A 13,508-nucleotide genomic window follows, 5' to 3' on the forward strand; every position below is an offset into this window, starting at 1 on the left:
TACCGGTAACGATTATAGACATGTCGGACAGAAGTTAGTCAAGTATAAGCTATACATTTTTCCTCAACACTAGTAAACTATTATATTATAACGTGATATATACGATGAAAATTATGTGTAGGTAACCAACACTATTCTGTACTATTAAGTATTATAACTAAGGTCCGGATAAATATTCTCTTAAAACACCTAAAATATGATTCTAATATTCTCTAAAAAACCTACAAATATTCTCCATATATTCTCTTAAAAATTAGAAAAATAAACAAAAATAATGAATTAAAATCAATATTTCCTTTATTGAATATAAAATAACAATATATATTAAAAAAAAAAAAAAACAATATTCCTTTGATATGATGATTATGGTAGTAAATTAATATTTACTAAATATTCTTCTAAATTTAATTCTGACTTGAATTAAACTGAAGTACAATTTAAATTACTTACTACTTATTTAAATTTTATTATATGAGTTAATAATTATGTATTTCTCGATATTCTCTGGGCTCATGTTAGTTCTTCTATCGCTTAAAATGTGTTTGTAGAGGCTAAATGAACGTTCAACATCAACTGATGTTAAAGGAGCAAAATTCATATCAGCAACTACACTAGGGGTGAAATGTTCTGGGAGATTTTTATTGTTTCCAGATAAAATGTTTCCAACTTTTTCTAACATTTAGTAGCCTTTATTTTTTTCACATAATTGAGTCACTTTGGTTTTTATAACGTTACCCTTTTCACCAGGTTATTGGTCATTTTGTAAATTTTTGTTGTTCTTATCAGCATGAAAACGATGCAGTATTGCAGGTTAGCCACCATATTTGGTAAACAGCACGGCACGACGCGGCGACTTAATAGTACTATCACTGTGTGTATTTTTTTATGAAAATATTAATTATAATAATTTTAAAATAAAAATAAATTATTATGATTTTCTCACAATTTGCAAAATATTCCAAAATATGCTAAATAACCTAAATATTCCCTAAACCATAAAATATTCTCAAATATGCAAAAAAAACTTTTTCCTGTGAACTCTGTGATGAATGAATCGTTCATATTTTTTACCCTCATAAGACTGCATATACTCAGTAACAATATGTAAAAACATATAAATCCGGACTTTAATTATAACTAATCAGAAATGTACTTCCGAATCCAAATGCAAATACTTCGACGGTAGCGACATTTACTTAATTGCCGTATTCATAATAAATTACATAATGGATATTATTATCTTCCCATAATAATTTGAGTACCTAAGTGTCTGGAAGCTAAAGATCTATCATTTTCCAATCACTGTACTCCAATCTATACTTATAGGTTATTAATGAACTAATAAAAAATACAAATTTAACATTTGGTAACAACTTTTAAGTATAACCAACTTAGTGAATTAAAAAAGTTTTCTTTCACAAATTTAAATCTTAAAATGAAATATCATAAAAATAAAATTTTAAAACCAAGGTTAAAACAAATAATGTTTTGTCTATTCCTAAATTACTATCAATTCTATATATAATAACATTATACTGTTATAAATTTGTAGTAAATGTTTTTATAAATATCTTATATTGAATACTTCTACGATGAGATTTTATAAAAAAAAAGTAAAGATACACAATTTTAGCAAGAACAATCAAACTAGCATAACACAGTATATGATGTAGTTGTAATATGTATGAAATCAAGTATTTTTTTTTAAGCAATTAGTGTATCTTTATATAAATTTTTAAAAAAACTGGGGCGTGTAGATACAAAAAAAAATTAATATGGAATTTAATAAAAGACAAACACAAGAAGAGTAACTTATACTAAAAGTTAGCTATTTTTATGTACAGACTTAAAAATAACTAATTTTAATATTTATAATTCAGTCAATAACATTTATGCAAATGTTAAATTTATACGGTTAAATAGGGGTTTACTTTATTGTAAATAAATACATTAACATTTAAATGAACAATTTTTTTTTTTTTATAAATAACATTTAAACAGTTCAATAATTTATTTATTAAATATCAAATTAAAATATAATAATAATTATCAATGAATTTTGGTTATGTATTTTTTATATTATATATTTAATAGAAAGAAGAAAAAGAAAATATTTTTAAGAGCTGTAAAAATGTGATATTTATTTTTCTGAACTAATATAAAACATATGAGAACACATTTTTTAGTACTTATGCTGTCTTCGCTCTGATAGCTGCACGCTTTCCAGTCACAGCCTGTAAAAAAAATGGGTTTACAGATTAACTTTAAAGTTCTTAATATACATAATTCATGTAAACTTGCCTGGAAACCAGATTTAATGCTGGCAACAGAGCATCGTGAACCGCAAGTTTCACATTGTAAGAAAAATAGACGCGTGTCTTTCTGTAATATTGTATCAGGCGAACGACAGGTATGGCAGGTAACATATTCTTTAATATATCTCCTTAACACATTTTCGATTTGTTTTTGCTGAAAACGGCCTTTAATTATCAACTGACTATTACCATCAACCGAACCACTGGTACCCAATTCGGCTAACAAAAAATCTAATAAATGTTTTGGCTGACGATGTAACCTATAAAAATTTTAGATATTAGTTAAAATAATGTACCATATTTATTAATCATAAAATAAAATAAAAATACTAACGTTTTGCATATTTCTGTAAAATTTGCAAATGATGTTTTTTTGGTACCTATCCGAACAACTTGAGGGGGACGCATGACAAATTTTTGTTTTTTACCAGCAACCATGTCTGGATTTTTTTCGCGCATAATCTCAAATACTCTAGTTAATAGTTCGTCATAAGTGTAATCTCGATCAGAACCAAACCATGTGTGACTTTCACCATCAGTATCTGTAAAATTAGGTAGTATAATTATGAAGCATAAAAATATATAATTTAATGACAAAATACAAACATGTGATGAGAGCATATTATTATTCTTAGAAATTACAAGTGTGACTTGTGGCAAAAAAAAAACAGTACATATTTAGCTCACCCACATTAGAAAATACCTTATGTGTGAACTTAACTATCAAGATTGTCATATTAGAAGTAGGGATGGTTAATTAATAAAAAACACCATTACGTACTAATATTTTTAAGCCTTGAAAACCGAATACATACTGGTTAAATTTTAAGAAAAATTGTAATCTGCATAGTCATTCTCAAAGGCCATAGTATTTGTACAAACACACACAATCATGGACAGAATGTCAAGTTGTTCTACTTTTTTGTTAAAATAAATATTTTCCTAACCAGATATTGAAAAAAAATTCTAGGGAACCGTTGCTCAATAAAGCAAAAATAAAAATAAAAAATGGAATGTAATGATAATTAGAGTATTAACATCGTTTAGAAGTCAAAGCTTTTGCTTGTTGTATGGTATTTAGTGAGTTAAACGACAATCTTAAAAGCTATTAAGAGTTAACAATATTTTCACAAATGGATTTGATTGGTTTACATTATGAATTGTTGATATAAATTAAGAGAAAAATAACTAATTTATTGGTATCTTGAATATTAACACAAAGTTTTTTATTTTCTGATAATATATTGAGTAGAGGATGCCACACAATAATCATTTTAGGATTAAAACTAGGCGTTTCTTAAACCGTGCTACTTTTTTTGTTGTATTCCAAAGTTTTGAAATTTTAGAAATATATAAAACAATTTACACAGTAGTGTCAAAGTATGTCGTATTAATAAAAAATAATGTTTTATCAGTCAATACTATTACTCAAATCTCATTACATCCTTACCAGTCTCATAATTCCATTTTCCATCATTAAAGCATGTAAATTAAAATAGAAATTTAGAGAAATGATTTTACTAGTGTTGTATTAAAATGTATAACTATACCAACAATAAATGATTATGACTTAGTTTTTGTACAAACTTTATTTACATTAAGTGCAGATATTTAATGATGACTAGACTTTTAACATTTTAGAAACTTTGTTTCTTTTATCTTATACTTATGGTCCAGTTTCCTTTACCAGAAATTCATTTTTACAAACGAATACTGAACATGCAAAATTTAATACACGACTTAAGAAAGAGAAGAGACAAGCGTCTTTAAATATTTGCAGTCTAGTCAACATGTATGAATAGGAATGTCTAAAAGCATTGATTTAAGAATATGCAGATAGGCAGTGCTATACACAAAAACGGAGACGAATTTTACTGGTGGCAACGGAGGTATCCCCATCATAGTTTACTAATGACCAGGAAACTAATACAAACTATGAAGAGGGTCTTTTGCCAGTGGGAATCACACAAAATCAGTTGCCATTTTTGTGTATAGCACCAGTTATCTGTATGTTCTAAAATCAACGCTAAAAGTTAATAATACAAGTAAATAAATAAGACAAGTAAAACTTGTCACTTGTAAACTTTTGAACTTACTATCATCAGACTTGTCACCCTTCTTATCCATTTCTTCTGCAACTAACTCGTCTATATCTTTCTTCTTCTTTTTCTTTTTTTTCGTTTTTGAAAAGTCCATATCTAAATCAAAGTCATCCTATACATCCAAAACCAATAAATTAGTGAAAATATTAACAGTTACAATGAAATACAAATATTCATTAAAATCTTTAAAACTTACATCCATAGCATCACCTTGGCCATCGCCATTTTCCATTGCCGATGAAGTATCGGGTAGAGCGTTCTCTAAATCATCTAAATTTATTGTGACCTTTTTTTTCTTTTTTTTCTTCTTCCCAAAATTATCAAGATCCAGATTCCCATCTATGTAAATTAAATAATGTATAATTAAGTAAAAATGTATATAATTATATGTAACATAATATGTTAGGTATAATCTCATCATTATTATTAGCTTAAGGGCCTTTCAAGGCCCTACGCTGCCATCATAAGACGATAGTTTCTAGACAGATTCGCTGTCTGGGACAGGTTGTTATTTTGTCACCGGTAAGTATAATCTAGGAAGAAAAAATTAGGAATTTTAAGGAAATAGATCTGTTAGACTACTCATAATTAAGAAACAATTATAATCATTGTTAAAATGATAAAATATAATATATATACCATCAAATTCATCAGGATCAGGTATAGGGTCTTGATTTTCTTTATCTAAAGTTTGTTCGTTGTTACCATCAGCATTGCCTTCAGCTGCAAGAGCACTATCAAGATCAAACTTCTTCTTCTTTTTTTTCTTTTTGATAGAAGGGTCAAACAACTAGGAAACAATATCAGTCGGTATAACAAGTTATTTTGAATTTAATATCCTAATAATTTGGACAAAGTTAATGAAATTTGAGGAAGAATTTTACCCCATCTAGAATCAATAAATTCTCCTATAGTATCTATTAAGTCTAAAACTAGTGTCCTAGTAAATTATGATTTATGTTGGTTGCATTATATTGTAATTTTAATTTTACTAGGAGTAAGGATTAAAAATATTTAAAACAATGGTTTAAGTGCTAAAGTATTAAAAAAAGAATATAATTAAATATACTATAATTTTTACTAAAATTTCACTGTCGTCATACATTAGACAATCATCTAAATGGGTTACTTGGTATAATATAAAATAACACGAGAAATATTATAGTAATGCTTATTCTTACAGCACGATATCTCAGACTACTAACTCATATTACTTAGCTATATATGTAGTAAACTTTGTAAATTAATAAATACTCAGTTAAACATCAAATAGCTTGACAGGCAAAATTTCATTATATTTAATATATTCTGCTTTTCTACTTTAAATTGATAGTTATTCATGAGGTAGGTAATAACAATCTAAATTAGATTAACAAATTTAACATAGATATCACATATTTTATAAGCAAAAAACCAGTAGATGCGTCTAAAATACTATACATTTTAGAGTTTACTTACAGTTTCTTCTTCGGTCATTTTACTATTGATATATTTTCACAAAGATTGACAAACAAAACTAATTATACAATAAATATTTATAAGGAAAAATTTTAAAAATTGGAATTCCAAAACACTAAGAAAATGAGGGATTTATGGTGTGATGACTGGTAGTGACTAAAAAATGTTGCATCAGCCACCATAGACAATGTGGCCAATGGATAATAATCAAATAGTACAGTGTTTCCACAAGTATCCGGTGATAAAAAAATGTAATGTTAATGTTTTAAAATTGTAAGAGCTGTCATAAAATATTAAAGATTATCAATTTATAATAATTATTAATCAAGTGTAATGAATGTTAAAAAAATGAAAACCGCATCTTTAAGAAAATTTAGTTTTTAATTTGTATGAACCAAATTTTCTAGGTAAAATAAAATTGATTACAGCTATTAGATTGGTGGCACTGTATGCTTATTATCTGTTTCTTTATTTGACTGCTATCGCTTTACTCACTGTCTGAGTCGAGCCTCAAATGAAAAACAAAAGAATATTTTCCGGATTCCGAAAGATTTATCATAATGGAAATTCGGAAAATTATTTTGTTAAAATTTTTTCATTGACGTTTTTTGTTACTGGTAAAGAAAATCCAATAGTGTGAATTGTTAATAAATTATTGACTAGTTTTTAAATGTGACAAATACCTATCCAAATTTTTATGCCTGTGATCAATTTTTTTATATCATTTGTAGTATGTATACCTTTTGCTCGACGGTTGTTACGCTCCTTATAATTATCAACAATATTCAAGGTATGTAGTGTGCTCATTTTGATTAGCTGTTGTTAATTTTTATTGTTAATTAAATTTTAGGCAAGCGTCTCAATCCGTACGTAGCCCACTACGAGTCTGTTGAATATGATTCTGAACACTTGGCTTCCAGCCACAATAGGGCCAAGCGATCAGTGACTAGTGCAGATAGTAATGTGCATGTCGCTTTTAGGGCATATGGTCATCATTTCCAAATTCGACTGCGTCGTGATTTAAGTACATTTTCGAACTCCATTGAGATATTGGACAGTAGTGGTAATCAATTACACCCAGATGATGCGGACACTTCACATATCTACCATGGTCATATTATTGGTAAGTTAGTTTTTTTCGCGTTTGTTTTTTTTACTAACTCATATTTTTTTAAAGTAAACAATTAAAAGCTTAATACAAATTGGATAAGCATATAATTTTAGTCTGCCTTTGTTTAAAAGCATTACAATAAATATAGTGATATTATCAGTCTTTAACGTTTCTCATTAATATTTAAATTTTCTTTTTGAAATCTATTCTTCAATTATAAAGCTCTCTCATGTTTATATTCATGTTAATTTTCATTGTTTACAATATCTGATATAATAACTGAATCTAAATACATTTAATATCTGAAAAACAAATTATATTGTTATTCTGCTATTACATCCTAGATTAGAATAATAACAGTAATTAAAAAAAAACAATATTCCTTATAATCTTTCACTTTAAATATAATACATATATTGGACATTAAATTATAATTACTTTATGTAATCAGTATACTAAATAATAGTTGTATTCATATGCTCATTAAAACATACAGGTCATTAAAAATTATAATGTAGGCTTGCTTTTAATATTGCAATTTTTTATAGTAACAATATTATGTTTAAAATAAACTTCTTGTAGTTTTATTCAGATAACATACATTGCATATCAGTTATAAAATTATCTACAAGAGAAATAATAGGAGTTTTATTTAGTATAGTGTTTAGACTAAATAATATTAATACTTTAAAATATCAAAAATACATCTTTAATTAATTCAATTTATATTAATGCAAATATTGCTTATAACTTTCTGTGTGATTATTTTCCTATAATTTGGATTACCATAAAACAAAGTTTCTTAATATTGAAATTCTTAAGTAGTTTACATTAACTTAATGAATATAAAAAAATGCTTTATATTCACTTATTACTTGTGTAAAACACTTTGTAAATTCCATTATTAGTTTTTTACTAATCACAGATAATTAAGTTAAAAGATTTGTTTCATTTGTAATGTAGACCTGAGAACATTTCATAAGTATGATAGGCAAAGTCTCCATATTTTTTATTTTGATTGTTTACATTTTAATCGGGCTACATTAATTGTAGGTTTGCCTCTTGTGTGATAAAGTTGGTTACACTTATGTCTAGTATCCCTTTGTCTAAAGTGTATATTTGTAAAATAATAACACATTATACTTACTAAACCATATTTATCTAACTTTTGAAAGAAAAAAATTTCAATATTAACTTATAATTCAATTTTGTTTTTGTAACAGTTGTAATACTTATTACTTATTACTAAATAGATTGTTGTTTTTTTATAATATAATACAATGCTGTTAATTGTTAACTACTGTATAGTATCTTGTATTTAATTACCTACTTAAATGTAGTGTTATTTAAATTTTATATTAAGTTTAAAATTTGTATATAACACAGACCTACAAAAAAGCTCTAAGTATTTCTTTATCAAAAGCTCAATGCTCTTCTTTTAAGTTAAATTGTAATTGTAATTTTGAATAAATTTATAACAAAAATGTACTATATCATTTTATATAATATATATATATTTTTTAGATGAAGCCAATAGTGCTGTGTTTGGATCTATTACTGATGGAGTATTTGAAGGAAAAATAATATCGCCTAAAAAAGGGATCTATTATATAGAAAAATCTAGACGATACATGCAACCACACGGTCTCCTTAAAAATAATTCAGATTTTCATTCTATAATTTATAAAGAAAATAATGTTGAAAATCCATACCATAATTCTACTAGTAAAATTTATAAATTGTTTTGTTAAAGTTCTTAAATATTTATTATTATTATTATTATTTGTAGGTCATTTTAGTGGTTGTGGGGTCACTGAATTTGTTAAGCACAATATGGAAAAAATTCAATACTCAGGTGATCAATGGAATATTCAACCATCAGATGAAGAAAGACCAGCTTACAAATATTCTCGCCAGGCAGCATCTGAAAGACATCAGGGACCTGTCAGAACAAAACGTGCAACTAAACCTAAGGAAGAACGAAACACATGCTCATTATTTATTCAAACTGATCCTTTATTGTGGAAACATATTAAAGAACAAGTATACTAATTAAATAATTATGTTTTTTGGTTTCTACTACTGACAGTATTATTAATTTTTTTAGGTTGGTTATGATAAAACAAAAACAAGAGAAGAAATCTTATCATTAATAGCACACCATGTCACAGCTGTTAATTATATATATAGAGATACTAAGTTTGATGGACGTATAGAACATAGAAACATTAAATTTGAAGTTCAAAGAATCAAAGTAAATGCATTTTATGACTGAATTATTTAAAATTTTCTGTTTATGTTATTCACTAACAGACAAGACTAAAACTTTCAATAATGAATAAAGCCTATTTTTAAACCTATTTGGAGGCGAGTGGTAACGGGATACTAAATGTGACCGTTATATTGGTAAAATAAGTTTTACTGTGATCATTGATATCAAAGTACTTTTTTAAATTTCAATAATATTGTAAAAATTATTTAAACACTTAATTTCAAATAGAAATAATTATAATGAATTATAGTTTTTTATAAATAGTATGAATATTTCTGTTTAGATTGATGAAGATGAACCTTGTGATCATAAATGGACTGGTGAACCAAATCCATTTTGCATGGAAAACATTGATGTTAGTAACTTTCTAAATTTGCACTCATTAGGAAATCATGAAGATTTTTGTCTTGCATATGTATTTACGTATAGAGACTTTACTGGAGGTACACTGGGTCTTGCTTGGGTAGCAAGTGCATCTGGTAAGTAGCCTAAACAATTATTTTATTGGTTTTATAAATAACATAACAACTTTTGAAAAGGTGCATCTGGTGGAATTTGTGAAAAATATAAGACATATACAGAGACTGTTGGAGGCTTATATCAATCAACTAAGCGTAGTTTAAATACTGGAATTATAACATTTGTTAATTACAATAGTAGAGTACCTCCTAAAGTTTCTCAGTTGACTTTAGCCCATGAGATTGGTCATAATTTTGGGTCACCTGTATGTTACTTATCTAAACTGTTACTGTAAATAATTTTTTTTTAATTATAGAATATTTGTTTCTGTTCAAATTATAGCATGACTACCCATCGGAATGCCGACCAGGTGGTCTGAATGGTAATTATATCATGTTTGCATCAGCTACCAGTGGTGATCGTCCAAATAACAGCAAATTTTCTTCATGTAGTATAGCCAACATCAGTAGCGTATTAGATGCTATACAAGATAACAAAAAAAGAAATTGTTTTAAAGGTATATAAAAATTAGTTATTATTAATTATTATTTTTATTGCTATTTGTTTTCTTTAATAACAGCCAGTGAAGGAGCATTTTGTGGAAACAAAATTGTTGAAGATGGTGAAGAGTGTGATTGTGGGTATGACGATGAAGAATGCGATGATAAATGTTGCTATCCTAGACAAGTTGCTGATCGAGAAAGATTTCGTAATGTCTCGGCCAAAGGATGTGCTCGTCGAGCTCAAACTGAGTGCAGGTATTTTCTAAAATAGAAGTTTTCTTATAATCTAATTTTGCTATAACATAACTAAAAGTTTTTTAGTTTTCTTTTTTATAAATGTATTTTTGTTTAAACATTTTATTTTTTAGCCCCTCCCAGGGACCATGTTGTTATGCTGATACTTGTCGATTTATACCATCCAGTCGATCAGTCATGTGTCGTGGTGAAGGTGACTGTAGTTGGAATTCTTTTTGTGATGGTACAACACCAGAATGTCCTGTACCACCTCCTAAACCTAACAAAACACGTTGTAATGAAGGAACTCAAGTTAGTATCTTTTTACTGTATATGAACATTTATTTTTATTTTTTAATACTTATATCTATTTTGAAATAAAGCTTTGCATAAATGGAGAATGCACTGGATCTATCTGTCTGGAATGGGGATTGAATGAATGTTTTTTGACGTCACAAATAATACCAAATATTGACAAGCGTAAGTTATGTGAACTAGCTTGTATGAACGGTACAGATTCACAGACTTGCAGGTCAACTAGTGAATTTGCTGCCGCAGTCAATTTACCTCCTGGAGGTATTAGTCTCAGACCAGGATCGCCTTGTGATAACTTTCAGGTTTGATTTAATTTTTTTGATAACTTAAATTTAACAGCTTAGTAGAAAAATCCTATATAATTAATGTATATATAATTCCTGCTATATCTTTCAGCTACTAAATGGCTATCTCAGTTTATTTTTCCTTTTTTTTTAGAATTTTATCCTTTTTTCGCTCAGCTGTTCAATTGTAAATTATACAATTAAAATAAATATATTTTAAAGTATGTTTTTTTTTAGGGTTATTGTGATGTATTTTATAAATGTCGAGCAGTAGATGCCGAGGGACCATTAGCACGATTAAAAAATATGCTTCTCAATAAGCAAACATTACAAACCCTTCAACAATGGGCCTTAGTAAGTAGTGAATTATTTTATAATAAAAAAAACAAGTGCGGGATAATCGACCTTTCCTCTCCAACCACTCCTCCCATCATACATATACATGAGCACACCTCAAATGTTGTCAAATCTTTTTCTATTTCCTATTTCATATTCTGGTTTAATGTCAATACAACATTGCCAACATCACAACTTTCTTGTAAAACGTAAATCATTGTTTTTTTGTATAATTATTCTTCATTGTTGTTTATATTTATGGTTGTTGATTTTTTAGGAAAATTGGTGGGCTTGTATGTTACTGGGTGTAGCATTTGTTATCATAATGGGAATATTTATTAAATGTTGTGCGGTGCACACACCTTCATCGAATCCGAAGAAACCTCCTGCAAGGAGAATTAGTGAAACTCTTAGACGGCCAATTACAACACTGCGTCGAATGGTAACTGATTTATTAAAAAAAGAAAATTGTTCACTTGTAATTGTGTTAATATTTGTTGTTGTTTGTTTTTTCATAGCGCCACCAACCTCAACAATACGTTTCACAGCATAGATCAAGCAGAGTACCAGCTCATGGATATGGTGAGGGAAGAGGCCATTATTATGCTCCAAGAGGTAATTATCAAAGCGTTTATTTAAGTGATTTTTTCACTTTCAGTTATAATAAAATCTGTGACCTCTCTGTCCCCACTATTGTTTATTATTTTTATTATTCTAATTACACTAATGTTTTTTGTATTTATTTAGCTTCTGCACCACCTGCACATGGTCAATCAGATCGTCGTAATGCGTTTCCAATGAGGCACCAGCCACAACATAAAGTGTGATAGTACGTTATTATTTCTTGTTTGTATGTTATCATTTATAACTTGTGATATCATACTTAATATTTTCAGATGTCAAAATAAATTTGACGACCTTAAACCAAAGTTGATAATGTCGGTCCGACTATAATCGGGTACTCGTATCATCATGGTAGGAACCTAATAAATTGATTTATGTATTCATTTTAATGTACATAGCCGAATCGAACCAAAGTAATTTAAAATTTAAGGAAATTGTATAGATCACATCTAGAAGTGTTGGTCATGAACAAGGGCAGATCATTTAAAATTTGTTGACTAGTTCCTTTTTCTTGTATTAGCACGTTGCACTAATATTTTATAATGTATCAGAATAAATGGTGCAGTTAACTGAATTCCTGGTTTGAAATTCTATTCTTAGTGTCAATTTACTGTTAAATTTAATTCATTGAATTACAAAAATGGCTTTTAACATTAAAATTGTTTTTCTATGTATCTACTTAATTTTTATTTAGCAGAATAGTATTACTGTATTATATAATAATCAGTATTTATTATTTATATTAAGTTTATATTAAAATCTACTATCACAAAATTAAACATTCCTATATGGTGCTCACTTTTTCTGAAATACTGCCTTTAATTATTGTACTTGAGGTTGTGGTTTTATTATTTATTTATATATTTTATTAATGGTTGGCCAATTTGCAATAAGTACAACAAACATTTTTTACTATGATCTGCCTTTGTTTAACTAATACTTTTTTCCGAAAATTATTTTATTTATATAGACCTAAATTAATAATTATGTACTATCTTCCTATTATTTATATAACGCATGAACAACATTTTCCTACTTAAGGTTATTTGTTCAAAAATACTCATTTATTTAGATTAATTTTTTTTAAATACTTTTTATTAAGAAAAAAATGTATATGTAAAAAAAAACTAGTTTTCAATCAAGTTGTATAATTATTAAATAAGCCTTAGTGAAAACAAATCGTATTTATTTAAGTTTTGAAGAAAACAACTATTAAGAAGTTTTATTATATTTTCCCTATCACTTATAATAAACAACTGGACATTCCGAACTTATTCAAACTTATAAATTAAATGATTCCTTGATGTTATATTAGTTTAAATATACATGTATACGCTTATATTGTTTTAATGACCAAATTTTAAAACTGTTAACAGCCGTACCATTTCACTTTTTTTATCTTTTTTTATTATAAATTAAATGTACTTTTAATATTGTATCTATTTTGAGAATTATAATATCGTGTTTATAAGATTTGTTGTGCTAATAAAAAACA

General features: G+C 27.2%; 2 protein-coding genes across 2 annotated transcripts; one reads left to right on the forward strand and one right to left on the reverse strand.

Annotated features, from left to right (window-relative positions):
* Positions 1–1,992: 1,992 nt before the first annotated feature.
* Positions 1,993–6,037, reverse strand: LOC126846307 (eukaryotic translation initiation factor 2 subunit 2). Its single transcript, XM_050585620.1, has 7 exons — positions 5,876–6,037; positions 5,057–5,207; positions 4,614–4,756; positions 4,412–4,529; positions 2,650–2,857; positions 2,302–2,575; positions 1,993–2,234 (listed from the first exon to the last, which is right to left on the reverse strand). Exons 1-7 carry the CDS (start codon positions 5,891–5,893, stop codon positions 2,190–2,192), a joined length of 957 nt encoding a protein of 318 aa, XP_050441577.1. The 5' UTR covers positions 5,894–6,037; the 3' UTR covers positions 1,993–2,189.
* Positions 6,038–6,383: 346 nt separating this feature from the next.
* LOC126847541 (disintegrin and metalloproteinase domain-containing protein 10) lies at positions 6,384–12,426 on the forward strand. Its single transcript, XM_050587851.1, has 16 exons — positions 6,384–6,665; positions 6,726–6,998; positions 8,511–8,711; positions 8,776–9,029; positions 9,094–9,240; positions 9,542–9,737; positions 9,798–9,982; positions 10,060–10,234; positions 10,298–10,475; positions 10,589–10,766; positions 10,838–11,071; positions 11,291–11,407; positions 11,667–11,831; positions 11,908–12,004; positions 12,137–12,218; positions 12,286–12,426. The coding sequence occupies exons 1-15, from the start codon at positions 6,608–6,610 to the stop codon at positions 12,214–12,216; spliced, it is 2,538 nt and encodes an 845-aa protein (XP_050443808.1). The 5' UTR covers positions 6,384–6,607; the 3' UTR covers positions 12,217–12,218; positions 12,286–12,426.
* Positions 12,427–13,508: the final 1,082 nt, after the last annotated feature.

Source organism: Adelges cooleyi, unplaced genomic scaffold (assembly GCF_023614345.1).
Source record: "Adelges cooleyi isolate 19-005CV unplaced genomic scaffold, UGA_ACOO_1.1 ACOO_flye_CR_arks_rails_tigmint_CR_PRNA_108, whole genome shotgun sequence".
Lineage (NCBI taxonomy): Eukaryota > Metazoa > Arthropoda > Insecta > Hemiptera > Adelgidae > Adelges > Adelges cooleyi.

Coding starts and splice junctions, on each gene's coding strand:
- LOC126846307 (XM_050585620.1), bottom strand. Junction 4,530..4,613: donor GCCAAGGTGATGCTATGGAT/GTAAGTTTTAAA, acceptor TTGGATGTATAG/GATGACTTTGATTTAGATAT. Junction 2,235..2,301: donor GCATTAAATCTGGTTTCCAG/GCAAGTTTACAT, acceptor TTTTTTTTACAG/GCTGTGACTGGAAAGCGTGC.
- LOC126847541 (XM_050587851.1), top strand. CDS start 6,608: ATGTATACCTTTTGCTCGACGGTTGTTACGCTCCTTATAATTATCAAC. Junction 8,712..8,775: donor TCCATACCATAATTCTACTA/GTAAAATTTATA, acceptor TATTATTTGTAG/GTCATTTTAGTGGTTGTGGG. Junction 9,030..9,093: donor GGAAACATATTAAAGAACAA/GTATACTAATTA, acceptor TAATTTTTTTAG/GTTGGTTATGATAAAACAAA.